General features: G+C 44.3%; 1 protein-coding gene across 1 annotated transcript in view; it reads right to left on the bottom strand.

Moving 5' to 3' along the window:
- Positions 1 to 21,432, bottom strand: part of LOC124805562 — a 73,604-nt gene that overhangs the window by 17,551 nt on the left and 34,621 nt on the right. Inside the window, exons 4-5 of the mRNA XM_047266129.1 lie at positions 11,545 to 11,714; positions 3,073 to 3,275 (exon numbers count right to left, since the gene is read on the bottom strand). Of these exons, the coding sequence (XP_047122085.1) occupies positions 3,073 to 3,275; positions 11,545 to 11,714 (373 nt within the window). The remainder of the gene's footprint in view (positions 1 to 3,072; positions 3,276 to 11,544; positions 11,715 to 21,432) is intronic.

The following is a 21,432-nucleotide window of genomic DNA, read 5'->3' as shown; positions in this document are numbered from 1 at the left end:
AAGCATAGGCTTTGGCGACCATTTTCCCAATCAATAAAATTCTTCTGGGTCTGTGACGGCATTGTTAATGTGTAAACTACTGACGTTTCGGCCACTATCGCAAGTGACCTTCCCCAAGACGTTTTCTTGAAAAATAGAAAAATACCCTGAGGAAGGCCAAATGTAATAGTGGCCGACACGACCGAGGTGTACACATTGACAATGCGGTCACAGAACCAGAAGAATTTTATTGAATGCATGAAATATATGTGACAGGTATACGCAAGGAAAGCCAGGGATAGGAATCTCCCCCTAAACCCCTGGATCGATTTCAAGCAAACTTGGTACACGTTACTTACTGTCTGGAAAGAAATATTGTGGGCTATGAACCAGTAACCTCCTATTGGGTTAATGTAATGTCATGTGACCAGGGCCTCCCGTCGGGTAGACCGTTCCCGGGTGCAAGTCTTTCGATTTGACGCTACTTCGGCAGACTTGCGCCTCGATGAGGATGAAATGTGATGATTAGGACAACATAACACCCAGTCCCTGAGTGGAGAAAATCTCCGACCCACCCGGGAATCGAACACGGGCCCTTAAGATTGACATTCCCTCGCACTGACCACTCACCTACCGGGGGCGGACCCTAATGGGGTGGGGTGATAACTTGGAGACAGAAGAGAGGAGAAGGATATGGACAGACATAGAGAGGGGAGGAGGAATGGACACAGGTAGGGGGAAGGATGATAAAGATTTTTGTTTTTTGGGTTCTCAAAGGCGTGGTTATCAGCGCCGCTACACACTCCCAGTCTTTGCTCATTCTGGTCTCGCCACTTCGTGAATGATGACAAAATGATGAGGACACACACAAATACCCAGTCCCCAGGTGGAGAAAATCCCGGGAGTCGAACCAAGGACACTGTTACGCAGAGACAACAGCGCTAACCACTAGACCACGAGCTGCCGACGGGGAGAAGGAGAAGATGGACAGAAAGGAAAGAGGGTGAGAGGGACTGAGGGACGGGAGGGAGGAGACGAACAGAGAGGAGGGAGGAGGAAAGGTACAGAGAGAGAGAGAAAGGAGGAACACAAAGGAAAGAGGAGGAGATGGACAGAGCGAGGGGATGGAGGAGATGAACAGAGAGGGAGGAGCAAGAGATGGACGGAGAGAGGGGGAGAAGAACGTCAAGTTAGAAGGGGAGGAGATGGACAAAGGAGGAAGAAGCAGACTGGCGCAGGGGGGAAGGAGCAGATGGACAGAGAGATGGGGAGGATCACATGGACGGAGAGAGGGGCAGGAGGAAATACATAAAGAGTGCAGGAGGAGGAGGAGGAGGAGGAGGAGGATGAGATGGGTAGGTAGAGGAGGAGGAGGTGGACAGAGAGAGGGGGAAGGAGGGGCTGGACTGACAGAAGTGGTGGAATAAATTCATACCAGGGCTACTCAGCTAATATGTAATAAAAACACCTGAGCCGTAGTGAAAATTGCTGTTTTGAAGAGCGCGCCACAGCGCGTTGTGTGAAGCAGGCGCCCTCCGTTTCTGGCGGTGGCGCCGCTGTGGCAACAGCTGCTTTGGTGTCTCCCCCTGGTGGGACAGGGGAAAAGTTGCCTGTTCACGTGCATTTAACGCTTTCGGGAGGACGACAGTTCAATCCCGCTTCCGGCCATCCTGATTTAGGTTTTCCGTGATTTCCCTAAATCGCTCCAGGCCGATGCCGAGATGGTTCCTTTCAAAGGGCACGGCCGACTTCCTTCCCCGTCCTTCCTTAATCCACTGAGACCGATGACCTCGCTGTCTGGTCTCCTTCCCCAAACAACCAACCAACCAACAAATGAGCATTTAAGGGGCGCTATGAGCTAGGGTTAGTCAGTCAGTCTGAGTTGGTCAGCCAGGGCAGTCTGGGCGAGTCCGGTCAGTTGGTCAGCCAAGTTAATCTGGGTCTGCCTCTCGTCCGCATTGGTGAGACGGTTAGTATCTGTCGGTCGTCCGGAGTGCTAGTGTGTGTTAGGCCGCCAGTCTGCTCGAGTTTGCACAGGCAATGGGCATTGGCGGTTGGATCGATCGGTTGGTCGGTCGCGCACTGGGACACAATATGACTTGTCCGCCTGGAGCGTCGGCGCATGTGAGGTCGACACGTGAGTCCAGTGGCTGAGCCGTATAGCGAGGCGTAGTGGCTCCGCGGCCAACACGAGAGCAATGCCGTACGTTAGTAGCTGCCTCTGTCATGTTTGTCGGATTCGGTGTTAACGAATTTATAGAAGTAAGGGCCGAATCCCTGAAACATGTTTTTATCTTGCCTATCATCTTGCGAGGCGGTGCATGTGTAACGTAGATCATGTTGTACACTTTATGTAAGTCTGAATTTCATGGGTTTTATTTAAATACTCATTTTTATAAAGTTGCCACTCTTCCACCGTAAGAGCCCTTTTAAAAACAAATTGCACCTTTCGTGGAAAATAAGTTCTTAGTGTGAGTGTTTGCACCATTTACATCCCTCTTACGGGGTGTATAGTTAATGTGTTTGTGTGAGTTGTTAAAAATTTTAGTTTAAAGTAATCTGGTGTGTTGCAGATTTGCGCCAGTGTAGTTTTTCAGAGGTCTCCTACTGTACACAAAAAAAAAATTATTCTGCCTCTGAATAATTGTAACTTGATATTTCGAGGGTGCTTTTTTGCTTATAATTTTAAAACTGTTTTGAAAAAGCCTTTAGGAATAAATTCACATTTGTTAAATTGTCACTTGATATTTCGAGGGTGTTTTTCTGCTTGTATATTTTAAATCTGTTTTTGAAAAGCCTTTTATGAATAAAATTTCCATCGGTTGAAATTTAATTTGTTTCCATCAGTTACTCCTTGGCAACTACTTCCACGCTCACATAGTGTGTTAATGTTCTTGATGAATCGCTAGTAAATAAAGTAAAGTCTTTAAGAAAAGATTTTGAAAGTAAAATTTTTCCGGTTCAACACCGTTATGTACCTCTCAAATAATTACGTAATGAGTCTACACTTAATTGTGCCCAAACACCTGTACCACTAATATGGCAAAGTGACATTCTGATCCCAAGTTTGTCAGTGCTTGGCTACCTGCCTACCTGTGATACGACGCCTGCGCTGGCCGCGGTGCTGTCGGCGTCCGCTGCGCACGTAGCTGCGTCGGTGCGCCCCTCCTCGTTTAGAAGCTGGTCCGTAAGTGCGTCGTCTTCCCCACCACCGCCGTCGCCATGGCCAGCACGCTCTCCACCTCCGTCGCTATCTCCGTCACATCCGCTGTCTCCGTGGTCGTCGGAATCTGAATCTGCGAACAGCGCGTGAAGGTTTACCTCAATACTCCCAATCATTTACAAGGGAACTACAAGCAGTCCCGAACCTTTAAGATGGTACAGGAGTCTATATTATGAGATAAGAAACCAACTGTTGGAAATAATTTTTAGTTTTTTTATTGGCAAAAACGACTTAAACCTTGTAGCAACATCTTGAACTTGTAACAAGTTTTCAAAGTGACTGCACTCTCAGTGCGTGCATTACAACATAACCTAGCGACATAATTGAACCCTGAAATCAAAAATAGTTGCCCCCATTCCTTATACACATTGTTTATTACTTGTAACTGCTGCTTCACCACTACCCTCGGCACTATATTGTTCAAAGTGTGCATTTCATAGGTAAGACAAGGGGTGTTGTATTGGTTTCTGGGTATCGATCTGTTCATTTTCTTGTTTAGTTTTGTATTGGTCTTTTCATTTGTTTTTGCGACGCGATATTGGTCAATTTCTATTGTAATTTTCGCGACGGGGGGGTATCAGTTTGTTCACTTACATTTTCTAGAGAACAATTTTACAAAACATATTACATATTCAAGACATACTGTTGGTTGGAACAGCGACCTACACATTCAGAAATAAATCGTTTGCTTTTGTCTATAGCCCTATCTCCAATTTGTCTAATGACTACAGATGCCGCGCGGGGTAGCCTAGCGGACTAAGACGCCTTGTCACGGCCCGCGCGGCTCCCCCCGTCGACGGAATGAGTCCTCCCTTGGGCATGGATGTGTGTGTTGTCCTTAGCGTAAGTTAGTTTAAGTGGTGCGTAAGCTTAGAGACCGATGACCGCAGCAGTTTGGTCCCATAAGACCTTACCACAAATTTCCAAAATGACTACGGATTTCTGAACCAGCTACGATCATCAGGCCAGGACATCCTATGATCAAAAACATCTTTAGAAAACGATTAGGAAATATTTTTCTCTATGGTGGCTAATGTATGGTACAAAGTGCAACCTTAAAATACAGGCAGCTTCTTATGCCTGCTGCACAACCGTCGATGTCGCTAAGCCAAGTTCTCGTATCATATACTAACAACAACGAATCAATGCAATCCTTTAAATAGGCGTAAACTGAAGCAAGAAGAGATAATGAAGATTTTTCTTATTTCTTAAAAATGAATCAAAGTGTAAAAGATCTAAAAATTAATATCGCATAAAATATGGAATGCAGGGAATTAAATATTAAAACATAAGGAATGAAAAAATCCCCATACGCGAAATTATTCTACCTCTATCAGGACCCATATACGATCCAACGAGTGGTCATGCTGAATGCCTATGCTGTCTATGGCGACAAGCCGCAGCCTGTAAGTATACGTCTCTCAATATAGCAAACTACAACAGTAGAACAATATACAATTGCAGAGGTCGATAGAAACAAGTATTTAGTGAATGTTTCATGTCATAAAACAGTGTATTTTGATCATGGTTAGATAGTAATTGCGAATTGTGTGCGCGAAGACTGTAGCATAATAGTATGGATTTGGAGAGAATAAACGTCGACATATGTGATATCTGTGCGTATGAACTGGCAGGAAAAAGACTCAATCTGTGATGAGCTGCTGGGGAGGAAGGTGCAGCCTTTGCTTTATTTACTTTGAGGAAAAAGCTCAGCTGTTAGTGTGGGAGGTGCATGTATTGACAACTACATATCCTAAAGTGCGTGTAAAATTACTTGCGAATTTTGGTATTTGGCTGACCAGAGGGGAACGTGACGCCATTTCCAAGGAAACACCAATGGAGAACCGCCTTTACCTACCATGGTGCCAGCACTTCTGCTAATCAATCGCCCCTGTTGCCACGTAATAATCAAACAATATCACGTGGTCTCACGCATTAGATGCATCAACGTTCGTCAGCTCTCGTTATAAAGTCGTATTTTCTGGCGTTAAAGTTTTCCGTTGTCGTCAGGTATTGTGAAAGATGTTTTGTCTTGGTGTTGTATTAATAACAACATTGCAGTACATCTGAATACGAGATGTCCAATAAAAGTGTCGTCCAAGAGCTCATTCGCCGGCTGGGAAGATAACTTTCTGCTGCAAAACATTCCTCTGAATTCGACAATAGCAATGGACAAAACGCCATACAACTCCGTTGTGATGGATAAAGCTCCAACAGTACAGTGGAGGAAATCAGATATTTTACTCTGTGTACAAAGAAATGTTCCACGAGATAAAGTTGAATTTAGCAAGTATAAGGTGAAGTTAATGGAACTTGTAGTGCTGTACAAGCTAAAACTTCACACTACCGAGTCGACGAACTGGCTAATGGAAAAGGACACAGTTTAATCAGCCTTCGTCCGTATCATGCTCATTTAAATGCTGACAAAGAAGCCACTGCAGATGTTATACGACAGAACTGGTCTTGAGTAGTTAGCGAGGTCATTACGTGGCATGTGCTGGAAACCATTACGTATTGAGAAACATATCTGCTCTGCGAAGATTTTTACGTGAAAACTCGTAAACAGAGGAAAGTGGTACTTCCACTCGTATTTTTTAATGAATACCGATGTCAGTGATATAACAGATTGAAGATCATTCTTGTACTTTACAAAGTCGACTAAGGTTTTAATATCCACAGTCATATGTGTTTCTCATGTCTAGAGAACCAGCAAACGTCACCATCTCGACGCAAACATCACATCACAATCGATGTTATGGCAATCAAATAAGGACGGAAAATGTGTGGAATGGCATAATACTTCGCAGTCAAACAAGAGGCTTCTGGAACACTCAGCCCCGCCGGACTGACGACACAAAGAGAGAGAGAGAGAGAGAGAGAGAGAGAGAGAGAGAGAGAGACGTGTAACGACTTAACGACTTGTCTCACTACAGGCCCAACAAAGAAGTGTAACGTCACTGATCACACCACGTCACAGTCGAACAAGAGCCTTTTGGAACTCTCGGACCTGCTGGACCAGAGACACCCAAAGAGAGACAGACTTGTGATGACTTGTTCAAATGTTCAAATGTGTGTGATATCTTATGGGACTTAAGTGCTAAGGTCATCAGTCCCTAAGCTTACGCACTACTTAAGCTAAATTATCCTAAGGACAAACACACACACACACACACACCCATGCCCGAGGGAGGACTCGAACCTCCGCCGGGACCAGCCGCACAGTCCATGACTGCAGCGCCTTAGACCGCTTGGTTAATCCTGCACGCTGTGATGGCTTGTCCCGCTACAGTCTCCAACCCTGACAAAGAGTGTGACGTCACGGATCACGAGATCTCTCAATCAAACAAGGGTATCAGGAATTTTCATTCATTGTTTCAATCTCATTTGTTCATTAAAATTCTCTTTCATGTTCGCACACCAGCCTCATCGTACGCTCAAAACCCAGAGAGAATGACATCATGACTCCCAAACAGTCAACCGGTCACTTTACGTGGGGCAAGAGAGGGATGGGGGGAATTATCGCCCGGTGCAAACACTCACGTTATTGAATCTTCTCAAATTTCTACGTAATTATCAGAGAATACTCCCAACACACGCAATCACATTGGGTGCCCAACAGCAGCTGAGTATTAGTTCGCTATTCACCAGCCCATAGGGCGACACGGTGAAGTCAGCTGCACCCTTGTACCCCTCCTGACCAGTTCAGGAGGCTCGCGTCTTACGCTAGAAGTGTCATTTCATTCCAGCGACCGGCCACCGCTGCCACCCGCCCTGACACCAAGCAGTCGTCCTACAACTATAAATGCACTGAAATTGTAGTTTTCCACGTCAGATCTACACCTCCCTTACGACCGGGTGTAGTCGCACTCACATCATTTTCTTTGCACATGTCAGAACACTGACCACCGCACCTTTACCATCCAACTCATACACGTTTCAGACAAGCAATGCAATTATAGTTTATATGTGTATAGTGTCCGAAATAAGTAAGCTGTGTCCACATTCACAATGGCTAGGTGCCTCGATTCTTCTCATCTCTAAGAAATTATTTAACATTTAGGTCTTCCAGCCAATCAGATTCGAGAATGCACTACTGGTATTTTCAGGTCAGCATTTCTGGAAGGTGCTGCATCGCGCCAAGACTCTTTCAAATTTTGCAAAGCACAGGCGTCCCGCGCTACGTGATAATCAACAGCGTTCCGGCGGCCGAAAGGGTTGGAAAGAAATCACCAATATGGTTTGGTGTTCTGTAGTAGACAGCGCAGTCGATAGTGTGACAAAGAACATGTAAGGATCTGCTTGGGAGAGCCGCTGAGAGGACGTTCTGCGGCTCCATGATGTTACAGCCGTATTGACCGCTGTGTTGGTACACTATAATGGGTCCTTGCATTGGTATATTGTGCAAATTTTTATGGTCGGATATACTCGTCAGTGCGTTGAAATCCCAATTCCCCACGCCAAGTCTATCCTCCCCTTATGCCTAGACCTACGTAATATTGTACAAGAATAGTAATCTGACCACACACGTCTGGTGACATGTTGGAACACTAACCGCAATAACTTTACGTTCCAATAGCATAACATTTCCGACAAATAATGCGATTATCATTTGTAGGTATAGGTACAGCGTCCGAAAAATTATGGTATGTTCACTCTCACACCATCTGGGTGTCGTTTTGCACGGCCTACCATTGCTTCCCAGTAACAAAACCCTTACCACCACTTCGTCGTTATCACACATTTGTCGAGGAATAAAGAGCGTGAATACAATTATAAGGCCCTCATGTCTTTTATTTATGTTACGTACATTCTTGCACGATAGCTGGCGTATGCCTGAGCAGGGAGAACTGATACACTTGATGTGGAAAAACTAACTTACAACTGTTCAGCAAACTTCTACAAGAACATCACCTAGCCCCCCCCGGCACACACCAGACGTCTCATCCCCACGATATGTCTCGATTTCGAGCCACTTACACGAAATGGTTTAACATATAGGTCTCCCAGCCAATCAGAATCAAGAACAGACTTTATATTCTGCTCGTGGGATATCGTAAGCAAATGGATCGGCCTCCAGGTTTCAGCATGAGTGTTGCGTCATCATTCCTTGATGTGATAGATAGTGACTATTCGTATATTCACATCCATACACTGTCCGCCCCAGTAGCTGAGTGGTCAGCGTGACGGATTGCCGTCCTCTGGGCCCGGGTTCGATTCCCGGCTGGGTCGGAGATTTTCTCCGCTCAGGGACTGGGTGTTGTGTTGTGATCATCATCATTTCATCCCCATCCGGCGTGCAGGTCGCCCAATGTGGCGCCGAATGTAATAAGACCTGCGATATGGCGGCCGGACCTGCCCCGCGAGGGGCCTCCCGGCCAATGACGCCAAACGCTCATTTCCATTTCATTTCCATCCATACACTGTCCTTGAGGTATCACCGGATTGACCCACAGTTCAATGGATGGCATGTACGTTGGAGTCCAGTACTCACATGTACCATACAGTTTTGAATCCTCAATGCACTTCCGTTACTCAGAGCCTGTGCAGTAGAGAGAGGAATGAAGTGGAATGATTTTCACATACACAAACTATCATATATATACTCATTCTTCAACCTTTTTTGTCGTATTTTTCCTCAATTTTACGCATTTTCCAGCAATTTCCCAATTTTACTAGGTTTTCGCATTTACCCACTTCAAAATCACTGCTCTCGAAGTCTTCTCACGTCAACAAAACGGCTGATCGCTTCGATCTCGTTATACTATCAGCCAATGACACTGTAGCACAGTTCTCAATTTCTGTATCATTGTTTAACCAATACCTCCATTACTTTGCGAGTGCTATATGAACATGGATATATCGTAAATCCTCTTGCACTGCCCTCATCATGTGACACAAATACTTTTTCATAGTGTGGGAAATAGAAGGCTTGCAAAATAATGTATTATGTGCTGTCATACTGCGCTGTTTGAGCTTCTTGATTAAGGCTCAGCTCATGGTGGCAATGTATTATGAGCGGTGCTCTGTCTTCTACAACGTAACACTCCTTGCATGCCCCAGAGCAACAGAATTGTGATAATTTACTATGTCCTCTCTTGTAAATCTTGCTTCATACTACACATTACTCATCACAAGTAAATCAGCCCATACCTCAACAGGAATTGTTTTTAGGACATATTTCCGTCTGGGAATATATGATACTTAAATACCATGAATATACACTGCCTGAAAAACAAGTGAAGTATCCAGAAGACATGGACAGGCTTCAATAAATCATCTTAGATGTACACACCTTTGGTAAGTATAAAAATGATTAGACTTGCGGTTCAACGTGACAACTGAAATGGCCATCAGAGTGCATCGGTGCTGTTTGTGTCTAGTGTTGTTCCCTGGGATGGTAGGATATATAAGGGCTGGGACAGCATCAGGTGTTGGGTGATCGCAGTGAAAGACACGGAGATGTACATACTTGTGTCACTCAGCATTTTGAGCATGTGACAGAGTTCAAAATCGGCCTCATTGTGAGTCTCTATTTGGACAGATGGTGGGATATCCAGATTTTTGGGGCATCTGGATGTCACAGTGGTCTGTTGTTGGTCTGTTAGGCGATGTGACGGCAAGCGTCTTTGTTGTTAAGGTTTCAGTCGACCATGTCTGACCACCACAAGGGAGGATCACCATACTGTGCACCAAGCACATCATAACACTGTCAATCTGTGCCTACCATATAACAACAAGTAGTGGGGTCTGTGCAACATTCTCTGTAATCCTACATCATTGGTCAGAAACGGCAGCAGCTAGACTAGGGAATTACTGTCCCATACATATGGCGCCATTAGCACCACAATACAAACTGCTGAGTTTGTAGTGCTACAGTTACCATGAATCATGGACTGCTGTTAAATGGTGTGGCACTGAGTTCTACGATGAATCGTGAATCTGTACTACCTTGATGAACATCGTTGGAAAGTATGTTGTCTACGTGGGGAGAGGTCCCATTCTTTCAGTGTTTTGGACAGGCATAGCAGTATTACTCCTGGCATCATGGAGTGGGGAGCTATCAGGTATGACTTCAGGTCACGGCTGGCAGCTGCTGAAGGAACTGTGACGGCACCATGGCATATCACAGACGTCCTGAGCCATCAAATATTATCTCCCATGTGACAGCATCGTGGTGTCACAATAATGCTCATGCATACATGACATGTGTCTTTTGAACAGTCTGCATAAAGTTGACGTATTCTCATGGCCAGAATGATCCCCAGATCTGCAATCAATACAACATGTGTTGGAATAACTTGTACGTCAGCTCCATCACAGTAGCACCATCTGTGTCATCAAGGATCAGTTACAACAGCTGAAGAGTTATGAGATATCTTGCCTCAGGAAAGGATACAACTTCGTGGCACCCTTCTCAACCGAATCAGTGTATGCATCCAGACCAGATGGCGTGAAACATCATACTAATAAGTGGACTCACACTGCCAAGTTCTTAGTAAATTTGACTTAATTTTGTAATCACTGAAACAACATCAAATGCCCTCTCATCCCTGAAGTTTCGTTACGTTTCCTCCGCCCTTTCTGGGTGTTTCAGGATTTTGGCAGGCAGTTTATTTACATTGTTGGTCTGTGAAAGATAATAATAATAAACATAAAAATTTCCATTTGCTTATCGAGCGAAGTGGCGCAGTGGTTAGCACACTGGACTCGCATTCCAGAAGGACGACGGTTCAAACCCGCGTTTAGCCAACCTGATTTAGGTTTCCCAGGGTTTCGCTAAATCGATTAAGGCAAATGCCGGAATGGTTCCTTTGAAAGGGCACGGCTGACTTTCTTCCCCATCCTCCCCTAATCCGATGGGACCGATGACCTCGCTGTTTGGTCCCCTCCCCCAAACCAACGTATTTATCATTTGTATGAAGTTACCTTTACGCTTGAATATATCACTCCATATTGAACGACATTCTATGTTCTGTTTGCTGGGAACTCTTCAGTTCAGTCACAAAATTCGCCTGATGTTCCATAGCCTTGTATTTTGTTCACTAGGCGGCAGTGCAGATCTGCACCGACCACATTCTGGAAGTCACACAAACACGGCATCAGTCTGGACCCTGGTAACTAATGCTTTCTGGGTCTTAAGGACGAACAAAACGAGCTCAGTTTCACACGATCATTGTTTATGGAACCCGTGTGGATTCTTACAGATACTTTTCAGTCATCAGGTCAGTCCAGACACAATCACTTACCTAATCAAAATCTGCTGCGTACTATGCATTACGCTAATATTTGAAGGCTGCAATGCTTTGGAGCGACGTAGCTGTTGCAGAGTGGAACTGGCGTACCCTGTTGCTGCAGAGGCAGCCCGTCGAGCTGGGGCAGATTGGGCAGCAGCCGCGCGACGTCCCTGCGGTAGGTGTTGACAGCCGCGGCCGGGTTCCCGGACAGGTGGAGGCTCTGCAGGCGCCGGCAGCAGGCCAGGAAGCCGACCCCGGCCAGTTCACACACCGCGTTCCTGTAGAAAACACCAGCTGCTTTCACGTCGCACTCCCTAGACCTAAATCTGTAACTGGACTACTGTAGTGTAGAAGCACAATATTTCGTTACTTCCTATCCTATCTGGTGTTGCAATTTGTATGGCCAACAGTGTACAAATACCGGGTGATCAAAAAGGCAGTATAAATTTGAAAACTTAATAAACCACGGAATAATGTAGACAGAGAGGTAAAAATTGACACACATGCTTGGAATGACATGGGGTTTTATTAGGACAAAAAAAACAAAGTTCACAAAATGTCCGACAGATGGCGCTGGACAGCAAAACGTCACTGACTGCGCATGACAATCGTGTATAAAAGGAGCTATAATGAGAGAGAGAATCACCTCCTGCAAACTCAATCCTCCTCAACCGCTTGTCTCGGCCATCCTCTCCCACCCCCACCTGCTGCCGCGCCTGTATTCCCTTGTCCCACCCGGTCTCTATCTCTCCACCCTCCCTACCCTCTCCCAAGGTGGCTTCCGCCAGCTCCCCCCCCCCCCCCCCTGATGATGTCCTCCTCCCCTCCATTTACCCCTACTATCAACTTTAATCCTCCCCGTCCCCACTTCCTGTGTCCTTTCCCTTAGGCACCCTCCCTCCCTTCTCTTTCCTTTTCCCCCATCCCCTCCCTCCACCCCTCTTCCCCCAGACTTCCCCTCCCCCTTCCTCCCTTCCCTCTATCTCCCCTGCCCATGGCATCTGCTCTCCCCTCTCCCTCTCCCACCCCCCTCCTCCTCTCTTGGTAGGTCCCCGGACTCATACACAGTTAGTGAACATTCGCGCGCTGGAGATCAACGCCTCGTGTTCTGTGTGTGCCGTCGTTTTGTGCTTAAGTGGTTCAGTGTTATTCGTTTTGTGCACCTACGTTCACGTGTGACAATTTTCGTCTATGTATGTGTCCGAGTGTCTGAACAAATTTTATCTTGGAATCTACACCTGTGAACGGCTCCATGTATTTTAAAAAGTGTTTGTCTCCGTTTATATGTCCACCATATTTTTATCTCACATTGTCTTCATTTGTATCTTTTGTGTCTCTCTGAGGCCAAAGAGCGGCGTAGTATGCTGCTGATGGCCTGCCTGTAAACAGGTTTAAAACTGACAATAAAGAAAAAAAGAGAGAGAGAGAGAGAATCAGATGCGCCAGCAGTCGCAGCATGTTGACGTTACCTGAAAAGGCGACTTTAGTGAAGCTGTATTATCAGAATGGGGAATGTGCTAGTTCAGCGTTACGACCCTATCGCCATAGGAAGGAGATTCGAACAGGTAAAGGCCCGTTGACAAATGCAGCTGTGGCGAGAATGATTTCGTAGTTCGAAGCCATGGGTTGTTTAGATGATAGACCCCATAGTGGCCGATCGAGCACAAGGCGTAATGCTGCTGAGACAGTCCAAGAAGAAATGGAGACTGTAACGGGTTCGTCTATGCACGGGGACGTCAGCGCTCGTGCAGTCGCACCGGCATTCCATACACTACTGATTGGTTGGCACTTAGGCATACACTCCGATGCTATCCATACAAAATCGGCATCATGAACTGTTACCTGGCGATTTAGTGAAGCGGAGGGCATTTGCAGTGTGAGCATTTCATAAGATGGCGGAAGATGACGATTGGTTGAGTAACGTGTCTGAGGTGTGGGGTTGATCTGTTATTCTGTTATTCTGCGCAACGGATTAATCTTAGATGTACCCTTTACCCTGTGGCTCCTGCAAGGTGCAATTTCCACCTCCACACTACTACAGAAGTCAGACAGACGCTCCTAACGTTCTAAAGAGAAATGCCTGAAAAACTTTCAGCAATAAATATCTTCTGGAGTCGTCCGCTGTAAGGAAATGACACAAAAATTCACAAAGTTTCTTACATAACTAGTGGGATATTTGGGTACTCGAGTAGTGCTAGTTAGTGTAAGAAAAACATGAAACTAACGAAAGTTATTATTTATTTTGCAAAAATTCTGAGAAATCACAATGACACTTTTGCAATTGAACAGGTTATATCCTCGTTCTTTTCGGAATGTGAAGTTACCTCTCAAGGATAGGATTTGCTAATGAAATTTCTATACAAAGTTTGAGATGGTTGTTGACTTGGCAGAATGGCTGAGAGGCGCGCCTACTCAACTTGAATAATTATCCTTTAGAATGTCGCTAGGTACGGTAGAGGCTGTCGCGTGTGAAATGCAGTGAAGTGTACTGTTGTGGAGCAAATATGGGGCTCGCAATAGCTGTAGCGCACAATACCGTAAGCTGTGATGACAATTGTCTGCGCCGCTCACTGCTGACAAATAAGATAACTCTTGTTCTATCTGGATTGACCTTTGCCAATCAAACTCTCCCTATACCTTGATGAAGTCAAGGATTCCTATTTGCCCCTAGTCTAACTATTAGCATGGTGCACCTGTCAGATAACCAGTCCACCACGATGCTATTTACAATTCGCTCACAGGCGTTTAACTATAACTCGTCCATTCACAATGCACAATAAGTGTGTTGGCCAACACAGTGAACAACACTTAATCACAAGGACTCAATATAGAGTAGCACTTCGATTCACTCTCGACAGAGGTGCTCTCCCAGTGAAGTACTGAGGAGAGACTTGTTCCTCACTCCAAGAGCGACAACAGAATGGCACTTCTCCATGCCAGACGTGAAGAGGTATATCTTTCGGTCTCTTCCATTATTCCTTCAGCTCAAGGCATCAGAAATATCACAATCTGCATTGCTCTTCTAAAACGGAAGAATGACGTTTCGTTTAAGGCGACCAATCCGGAAACCTGTAGCATTGACGTTTGGCATTTGCTGTCTCCCTGTGAAAATCTCTGAAACTGCATGCTATGTGTAAAGAATGTATAGGCTGGCCGGTCCCACAAAACGTAGCGGAATTTGCTTTTAAGCCAAACACGGGGTTGTTCCCCCCTTTCACTCGGGCCCATGCAGTCCGCTACATGGGTGGTCACTGGCCGGCATAGGCTGGATCATCCTCTCCCGAACTAAAAGCTTCTGTGACCGTCGTGTCTGGAAGGCATGTGTGTATGCCAGCCTTGAGTATTTCAACCACAGTGCGCTTACTTGTTAATTGCATATTGTTTACATGAATTCATACAACATTGACTTTATCTTATCGAGTTTCGGTTCGAATGAAGCGTCCTGATGTACGGAATATGATTGTGAGCGCGGAATATGTAAGCAATGAAGGTCAGGAGACCACAACGTCTTACATACCTCCCTCCTTCTGACAAAATTTTTGTCTGGGGTTTGTCAATGCCGAGGAAAACATTGACAAAGTCAAGCAAAAATTGTTCTTTTAGATTTTCCAATAAACTTTTCTCAGCTATTCTTCACAATTTTTTTCTAATGATTTCTTTATAGCTATTGTTTCCATTTTTTTAATTCTACAATTTATGTTTTGTTGTTAGGCAAATATAGGCTTTACAAAGGTTGTTATTCTTTGTCATTGCCAGTAAGTGTCTCTATTTTTCTTTTTCATTTCCAAAAATTTGTTTTTACAATATTAATTTTTCTAAATTCGTAAGTATACAGTGTATCATGTTTTAGTGTGGTTATATCTTTTCTTTAGTTAAGCTTTCGTAAATGTTCACAAAAGCTCTGTTGTGTTACTTTGTTTTATTTATTTAGGCATCATCTTCTTCTCTATGTGTCACTGGTTTTTTTTGTGTAAGAATGAAGAAGCGTTTCCTCTTAATTCTATCCTCGGTATTAATATTATGACCCCAAAAAGGTGTTTTTGAATGTTACTCAAAGAAGAAAAATCCTGCAAAAATCCTTTTCTAATTTTACATATAAAAGAAATAAATAGACTTTCCATGAGTTTGTGAGATTATGTAACTATACTAACTAAGTTTCTTTGAAAAAGGTTTAAGGTATCTATAAATTGTGGACTTTACATACATAATAAAAATAATTACTTTTACAAGAAAGGAAAAAGGTACTTTTACAAGTATTTTCTTAACACTACAATTGTGTTTAATGTCTTTTATTTTTTTTATTTTTATTTTTTTTTTTTTTTTTTTGCTGTGTCAGATCTGTGCTCGATGATCCCCACTGAAATGCTGTAAGGCGTCGACTCATTTGTATGGGTGTCACAAATCATGAGAGGAGCACTCTAGCATGCGACGCCGGGTCTTACTTGTTGACATTGTCATCATGGAGTGGTACTTTTAACTGATGATGATGACTGTGGTTTACTGCATAAACAGTGATGTCTTGGTACTCCTTTGCTGTCACACCTGGGATGGTGTGATAGTTCGACGATTGTAGTTGACTACCGACGATCGTCACCCAATATTGTGCTGTGACATCTTGGTACTTCACACCTGTTTTGGTATGGCAATTTGATGATGTGGTAGGGAGAATACTGTTCATTTTGCTGAATCTATTTCTAGATAATGTTGGTTGGTACTACTTAATATTCCGTTTGCCGTTCGCTTGTATTTGTTTGACGATTCATGGTTTATTTTTGGAGAGGTGGTTGTAGTAGTTACTATGCCTCAAAGTTCATGGAAAGACGTTTGTAGCAATTTGCTTTGTAGAATAGGAAAGAAAGGTATCTTGCTGTCTTTTGCCCTTCTTCATCTTGCATCTTCTGTTTTTCTCTTCTTTCTTGCATTCTTCTGTTCTTCTTGGGCTAGGAATATGTGAATTTTAGTGTAGGAGTGATATAGGATTTGTAGAATCTGACTGCCTTTCCAACTGTTACTTGATGAGTTTGTAGAGCTTAGTAATTTTTTGTACCTTCGTTGTCGTCTCGTCATATTGTGATTCTCCTCACATTCTTCTGTTGTGTAACAGTGTTGTGACATATGAAATGTCCATGCTGCACGTTGTTCTCCTGAAGTCCAACCTGGTTGCAACCTGCATTTCCAGTGTGGCGTTGGTCTTCATGTTGTTGTTATTGCCATAAGTGCTTTCTCAACAAGTCTGTACCCTCTCCGTCGCTATCTCGCAGCATCTGGTGTTAAGGGAGCTGGTGATTGGTGTTGGTGGCGATATCCCTCTGACGTGTAGAAATATTTTTGTTTTACATATATTTGTTATTTACAAAAACTTTACCATTGTTTGCTCTGATCTTAAGGATTTGGGAGTATGAAATGATTCCACAAGATTGGAAAGATGCTTGTATTTCCAAGATCTATAAAGGCAAGGGTGACATATCAGACTGCAGCTCCCACAGGGGCATTTCTCTTCTCTCAGCAGCGGGAAAAGTCCTTGCCCACATAATTAACACCTGGTTAACACACTTTGCAGAAAAACTGCAACCAGAGACCCAGTGTGGCTTTCGCCCAAACAGAGGCACAGTGGATGCCATATTTGTTGTCAAACAAATGCAAGAGAAAAGCTTAGAGCAACATCGGCCTTTGTTCATGTGCTTTGTAGACCTGGAAAAAGCTTTCGATCGTGTCCCACGGGAAGCTCTCTGGATCATACTAAAGAAAACTGGGTGCCCTGACAAAATTGTCAGTTTGATTCGGCAGTTTCATGAAAACATGATGGCAAAAATCCGCCATGAGGACAAGCTCTCAGAACAGTTTCCCGTGACATGTGGTGTAAAACAAGGCTGTGTTCTGGCTCCCACACTCTTCTCACTTTACTTCGCAGTTGTTATGAGAGACGCGACCAAAGCCTGTAGGAATCAAATTAGTCTCGACACAAGGACAGACAAAAGTGTCTTCAACATCTCTCGCCTCAGAACAAAAAGTCGTATAACCAAACTATCCATCTTAGAGATTCTCTATGCGGATGATGTATGCATGATGGCTAATTCTTGCGAAACTCTTCAGACTTACATAAATCTGCTAAATGCCTCCTGCAGAAGATTTGGCTTAGCCATTAGCATCACTAAGACACAAGTTCTCAAACAGCCACTTAGAGGTCTTAATGCAGATGACTCCAGTATTGAGATAAATAACAAACCCTTGCAAAATGTGTCAAATTTCAAATACCTGGGAAGCCAAATTAGAAGTGACAACAGCCTGACAACGGAAATCGCAGCGCGTATAGCCAGCGCAGCCTCAGCCTTCGGTAAGCTTAATGACCGAGTATGGAAATCACATGATCTCAAACTACAAACAAAAATTGCAGTCTACAAAGCAGTAGTATTATCCACCTTACTCTATGCCTCGGAAACCTGGTGCTGTTACAAAGCTGAAATTAAGAAGCTCGATAAATTTCATCTTCGATGTCTGAGATCAATTCTGCGCATCAAATGGGAAGACCGTGCCCCAAACACGGAGATTTTGCGCCGCGTGAAACTGGCTGGTATTGAAGCTTTAATAATGAAACATCAACTGAGATGGAGTGGTCACATAGTACGCATGGATGACAGTAGGCTACCTAAAGCGGTGTTCTACTCGCAGCTCTCGTGCGGGAAGAGGAGGAAAGGTGGTCAACACCTGCGATATAAAGACACCATTAAACGCCACCTTGCAGCCTGTGGCATTCCAAGCAACCGTTGGGAGGAGCTAACATTGCGCTGATCGGAGTGGCGATCAACTGTACATAAGAGCATCGAACAATTCGAGCAAAAGCGTCTAACGAACCTGGATGCTAAAAGAGAGCTCCGAAAATCTCAGCTCAAGCCTGTCTACACGTATACTTACAACTCTGCTGGTCAACTTCACTGTGCTTCATGCAACAGGATATTCAAAGCGAATGGCTGAGAGGCGTGCCTACTCAACTTGAATACATCTACATCTACATCTACATTGATACTCCGCAAGCCACCCAACGGTGTGTGGCGGAGGGCACTTTACATGCCACTGTCATTACCTCCCTTTCCTGTTCCAGTCGCGTATGCTTCGCGGGAAGAACGACTGTCTGAAAGCCTCCGTGCGCGCTCTAATCTCTCTAATTTTACATTCGTGATCTCCTCGGGAAGTATAAGTAGGGGGAAGCAATATATTCGATACCTCATCCAGAAACGCACCCTCTCGAAACCTGGCGAGCAAGCTACACCGCGATGCAGAGCGCCTCTCTTGCAGAGTCTGCCACTTGAGTTTATTAAACATCTCCGTAACGCTATCACGGTTACCAAATAACCCAGTGACGAAACGCGCCGCTCTTCTTTGGATCTTCTCTATCTCCTCCGTCAACCCAACCTGGTACGGATCCCACACTGATTATCCTTTAGAATGTCGCTAGGTACGGTAGAGGCTGTTGCGTGTGAAATGCAGTGAAGTGTACTGTTGTGGAGCAAATATGGGGCTCACAATAGCTGTAGCACACAATACCGTAAGCTGTGATGACAATTGTCTGCGCCGCTCACTGCTGACAAATAAGATAACTCTCGTTCTATCTGGATTGACCTTCGCCAATCAAACTCTCCCTATACCTTGATGAAGTCAAGGATTCCTATTCGCCCCTAGTCTAACTATTGGCATGGTACACTGGTCAGATAACCAGTCCACCGCGATGCCACTCAAAATTCGCTCACAGGCTTTTAACTATAACTCTGTCCGTTCACACCGCATAATAAGTGTGTTGGCCAACACAGTGAACAACGCTTAATCACAAGGACCCAATATAGAGTAGCACTTCGATTCACTCTCGACAGAGGTGCTCTCCCAGTGAAGTACTGAGGAGAGACTTGTTCCTCACTCCAAGAGCGACAACAGAATGGCACTTCTCCATGCCAGACGTGAAGGGGTATATCTTTTGGTCTCTTCCATTAATCCTTCAGCTCAAGGCGTCAGAAATATCATAATCTGCATTGCTCTTCTAAAACAGAAGAATGACGTTTCGTTTAAGGCGACCAATCCGGAAACCTGTAGCATTGGCGTTTGGCGTTTGCTGTCTCCCTGTGAAAATCTCTGAAACTGCATGCTATGTCTAAAGAATACGTAGGCTGGCCACTCCCACACAATGTAGCGGAATTCTCATTTAAGCCAAACACGGGGTTGTTCCCCCCTTTCACTCGGGCCCACACTGTCCGCTACACAGGCGGTCACCAGCCGACATAGGCTGGGTCGTCCTCTGAAGGGACCAGCGTTCCATTGTGCGGTTTCTCTCTCGAACTAATAGCTTCTGTGACCATCGTGTCTAGAATGTATATGTGTACGCCAGCCTCCAGTAGTTCAACCACGGTGCGCTTACTTGTTAATTGCATATCGTTTACATGAATTCATACAACATAGACTTTATCTTATCGAGTTTGGGTTCGAATGAAGCGTCTTGATGTGCGTAATATGATTATGAGGGCGGAATATGTAAGCAATGAAGGTCAGGAGACCACGACATCTTACACGTGTTGTGGACCGACGAAGCTCATTTCACGCTCCGAGGGTCTGTCAACGCCCACAACTGCAGAATTTGGGCTACCAAAAATCCTATAACTGTCGTGGAAACTCCATTGCACGACGAGAAAGTCGCTGTATGGGTTGGATTTAGCACATCTACGGTTATCGGGCCTTTTTTCTTCGAGGAAATGGGTGATTCTTGTTTTGTAACTGCTACCATGACAGGTGAGAGGTACGCCGATATGTTACAGAATCGCATCATCCCCAGCCTGGCTGATAAACACCTGCTGGAACGTACGATGTTTATGGAGGATGGCGCTCCACCCCATATTGCTATATGCGTGAAAGATCTCTTGTGTGCATCGTTTGGTGATGATCGTGTGCTCAGCTGCCACTTTCATCACGCTTGGCCTCCCAGGTCCCCAGATCTCAGTCCGTGCGATTATTGGCTTTGGGGTTACCTGAAGTTGCAAGTGTATCGTGATCGACCGACATCTCTAGGGATGCTGAAAGACAACATCCGACGCCAATGCCTCACCATAACTCCGGACATGCTTTATAGTGCTGTTCACAACATTATTCCTCGACTAAAGCTATTGTTGAGGAACGACGGTGGACATATTGAGCATTTCCTGTAAAGAACATCATCTTTGCTTTGTCTTACTTTGTTATGCTAATTATTCTTTTTCTGATCAGATGAAGCGCCATCTGTCAGACATCAAAAAATGTGTTTTGTATTTTTGTGCTTCTAATAAAACCCCATGTCATTCCAAACATGTGTGTCAATTTGTACCTCTCTATCTACATTATTCCGTGATTTAGTCAGTTTTCAAATTTATACTGACTTTTTGATCGCCTGGCAGTTAGTCACTCCTCATATTCGTAATGCGATTGGTGCACTTCCAGAAATAACTGTCTGTAGTGCTCTGCATGATCGAGATTTTTTGTAACGATCTTTACATGATACGTTCTTGAAATTATAAGAATAACCATTTAGTAAGTCACAGGGTCTGTATTTTAGCTTTTCTCACTTGAGATTGTTCAGTACATCTGTGAAACTATTACTGTTAGGAAACAAATTCTTTTCCGTCTCGATTATAGGGGCATTGTTGTACAGAACAGTAAGACATCGAGAGCTGTGCATCATCATCATCCATGACAAAGAAATATGGCCGGCCAAAGGTGCTTAACCCATTATATCGCAGAATTAATTCTTTTTTATTTTGATAAAATTTCAGATCCACTACCCACATGGGCTATTAATCACATCATGAATATTAATTTCTGATGGTGGCCTTAAATTCATAAATTTTTTCATATGATATATCGTACAGTGGGCAGTAAGGAGTAGTATTCCTTACACAATTTTGTCACAACTAACATGTTGACATTTTCGTGATTACCATTCATTACACGAATAAATGAAGAAAAAGTACAATAATAATTTGC

The sequence above is a fragment of the Schistocerca piceifrons genome, chromosome 7 (assembly GCF_021461385.2).
Source record: "Schistocerca piceifrons isolate TAMUIC-IGC-003096 chromosome 7, iqSchPice1.1, whole genome shotgun sequence".
Classification (NCBI taxonomy): domain Eukaryota; kingdom Metazoa; phylum Arthropoda; class Insecta; order Orthoptera; family Acrididae; genus Schistocerca; species Schistocerca piceifrons.
This window is presented reverse-complemented; position numbering and strand designations above follow the sequence as displayed.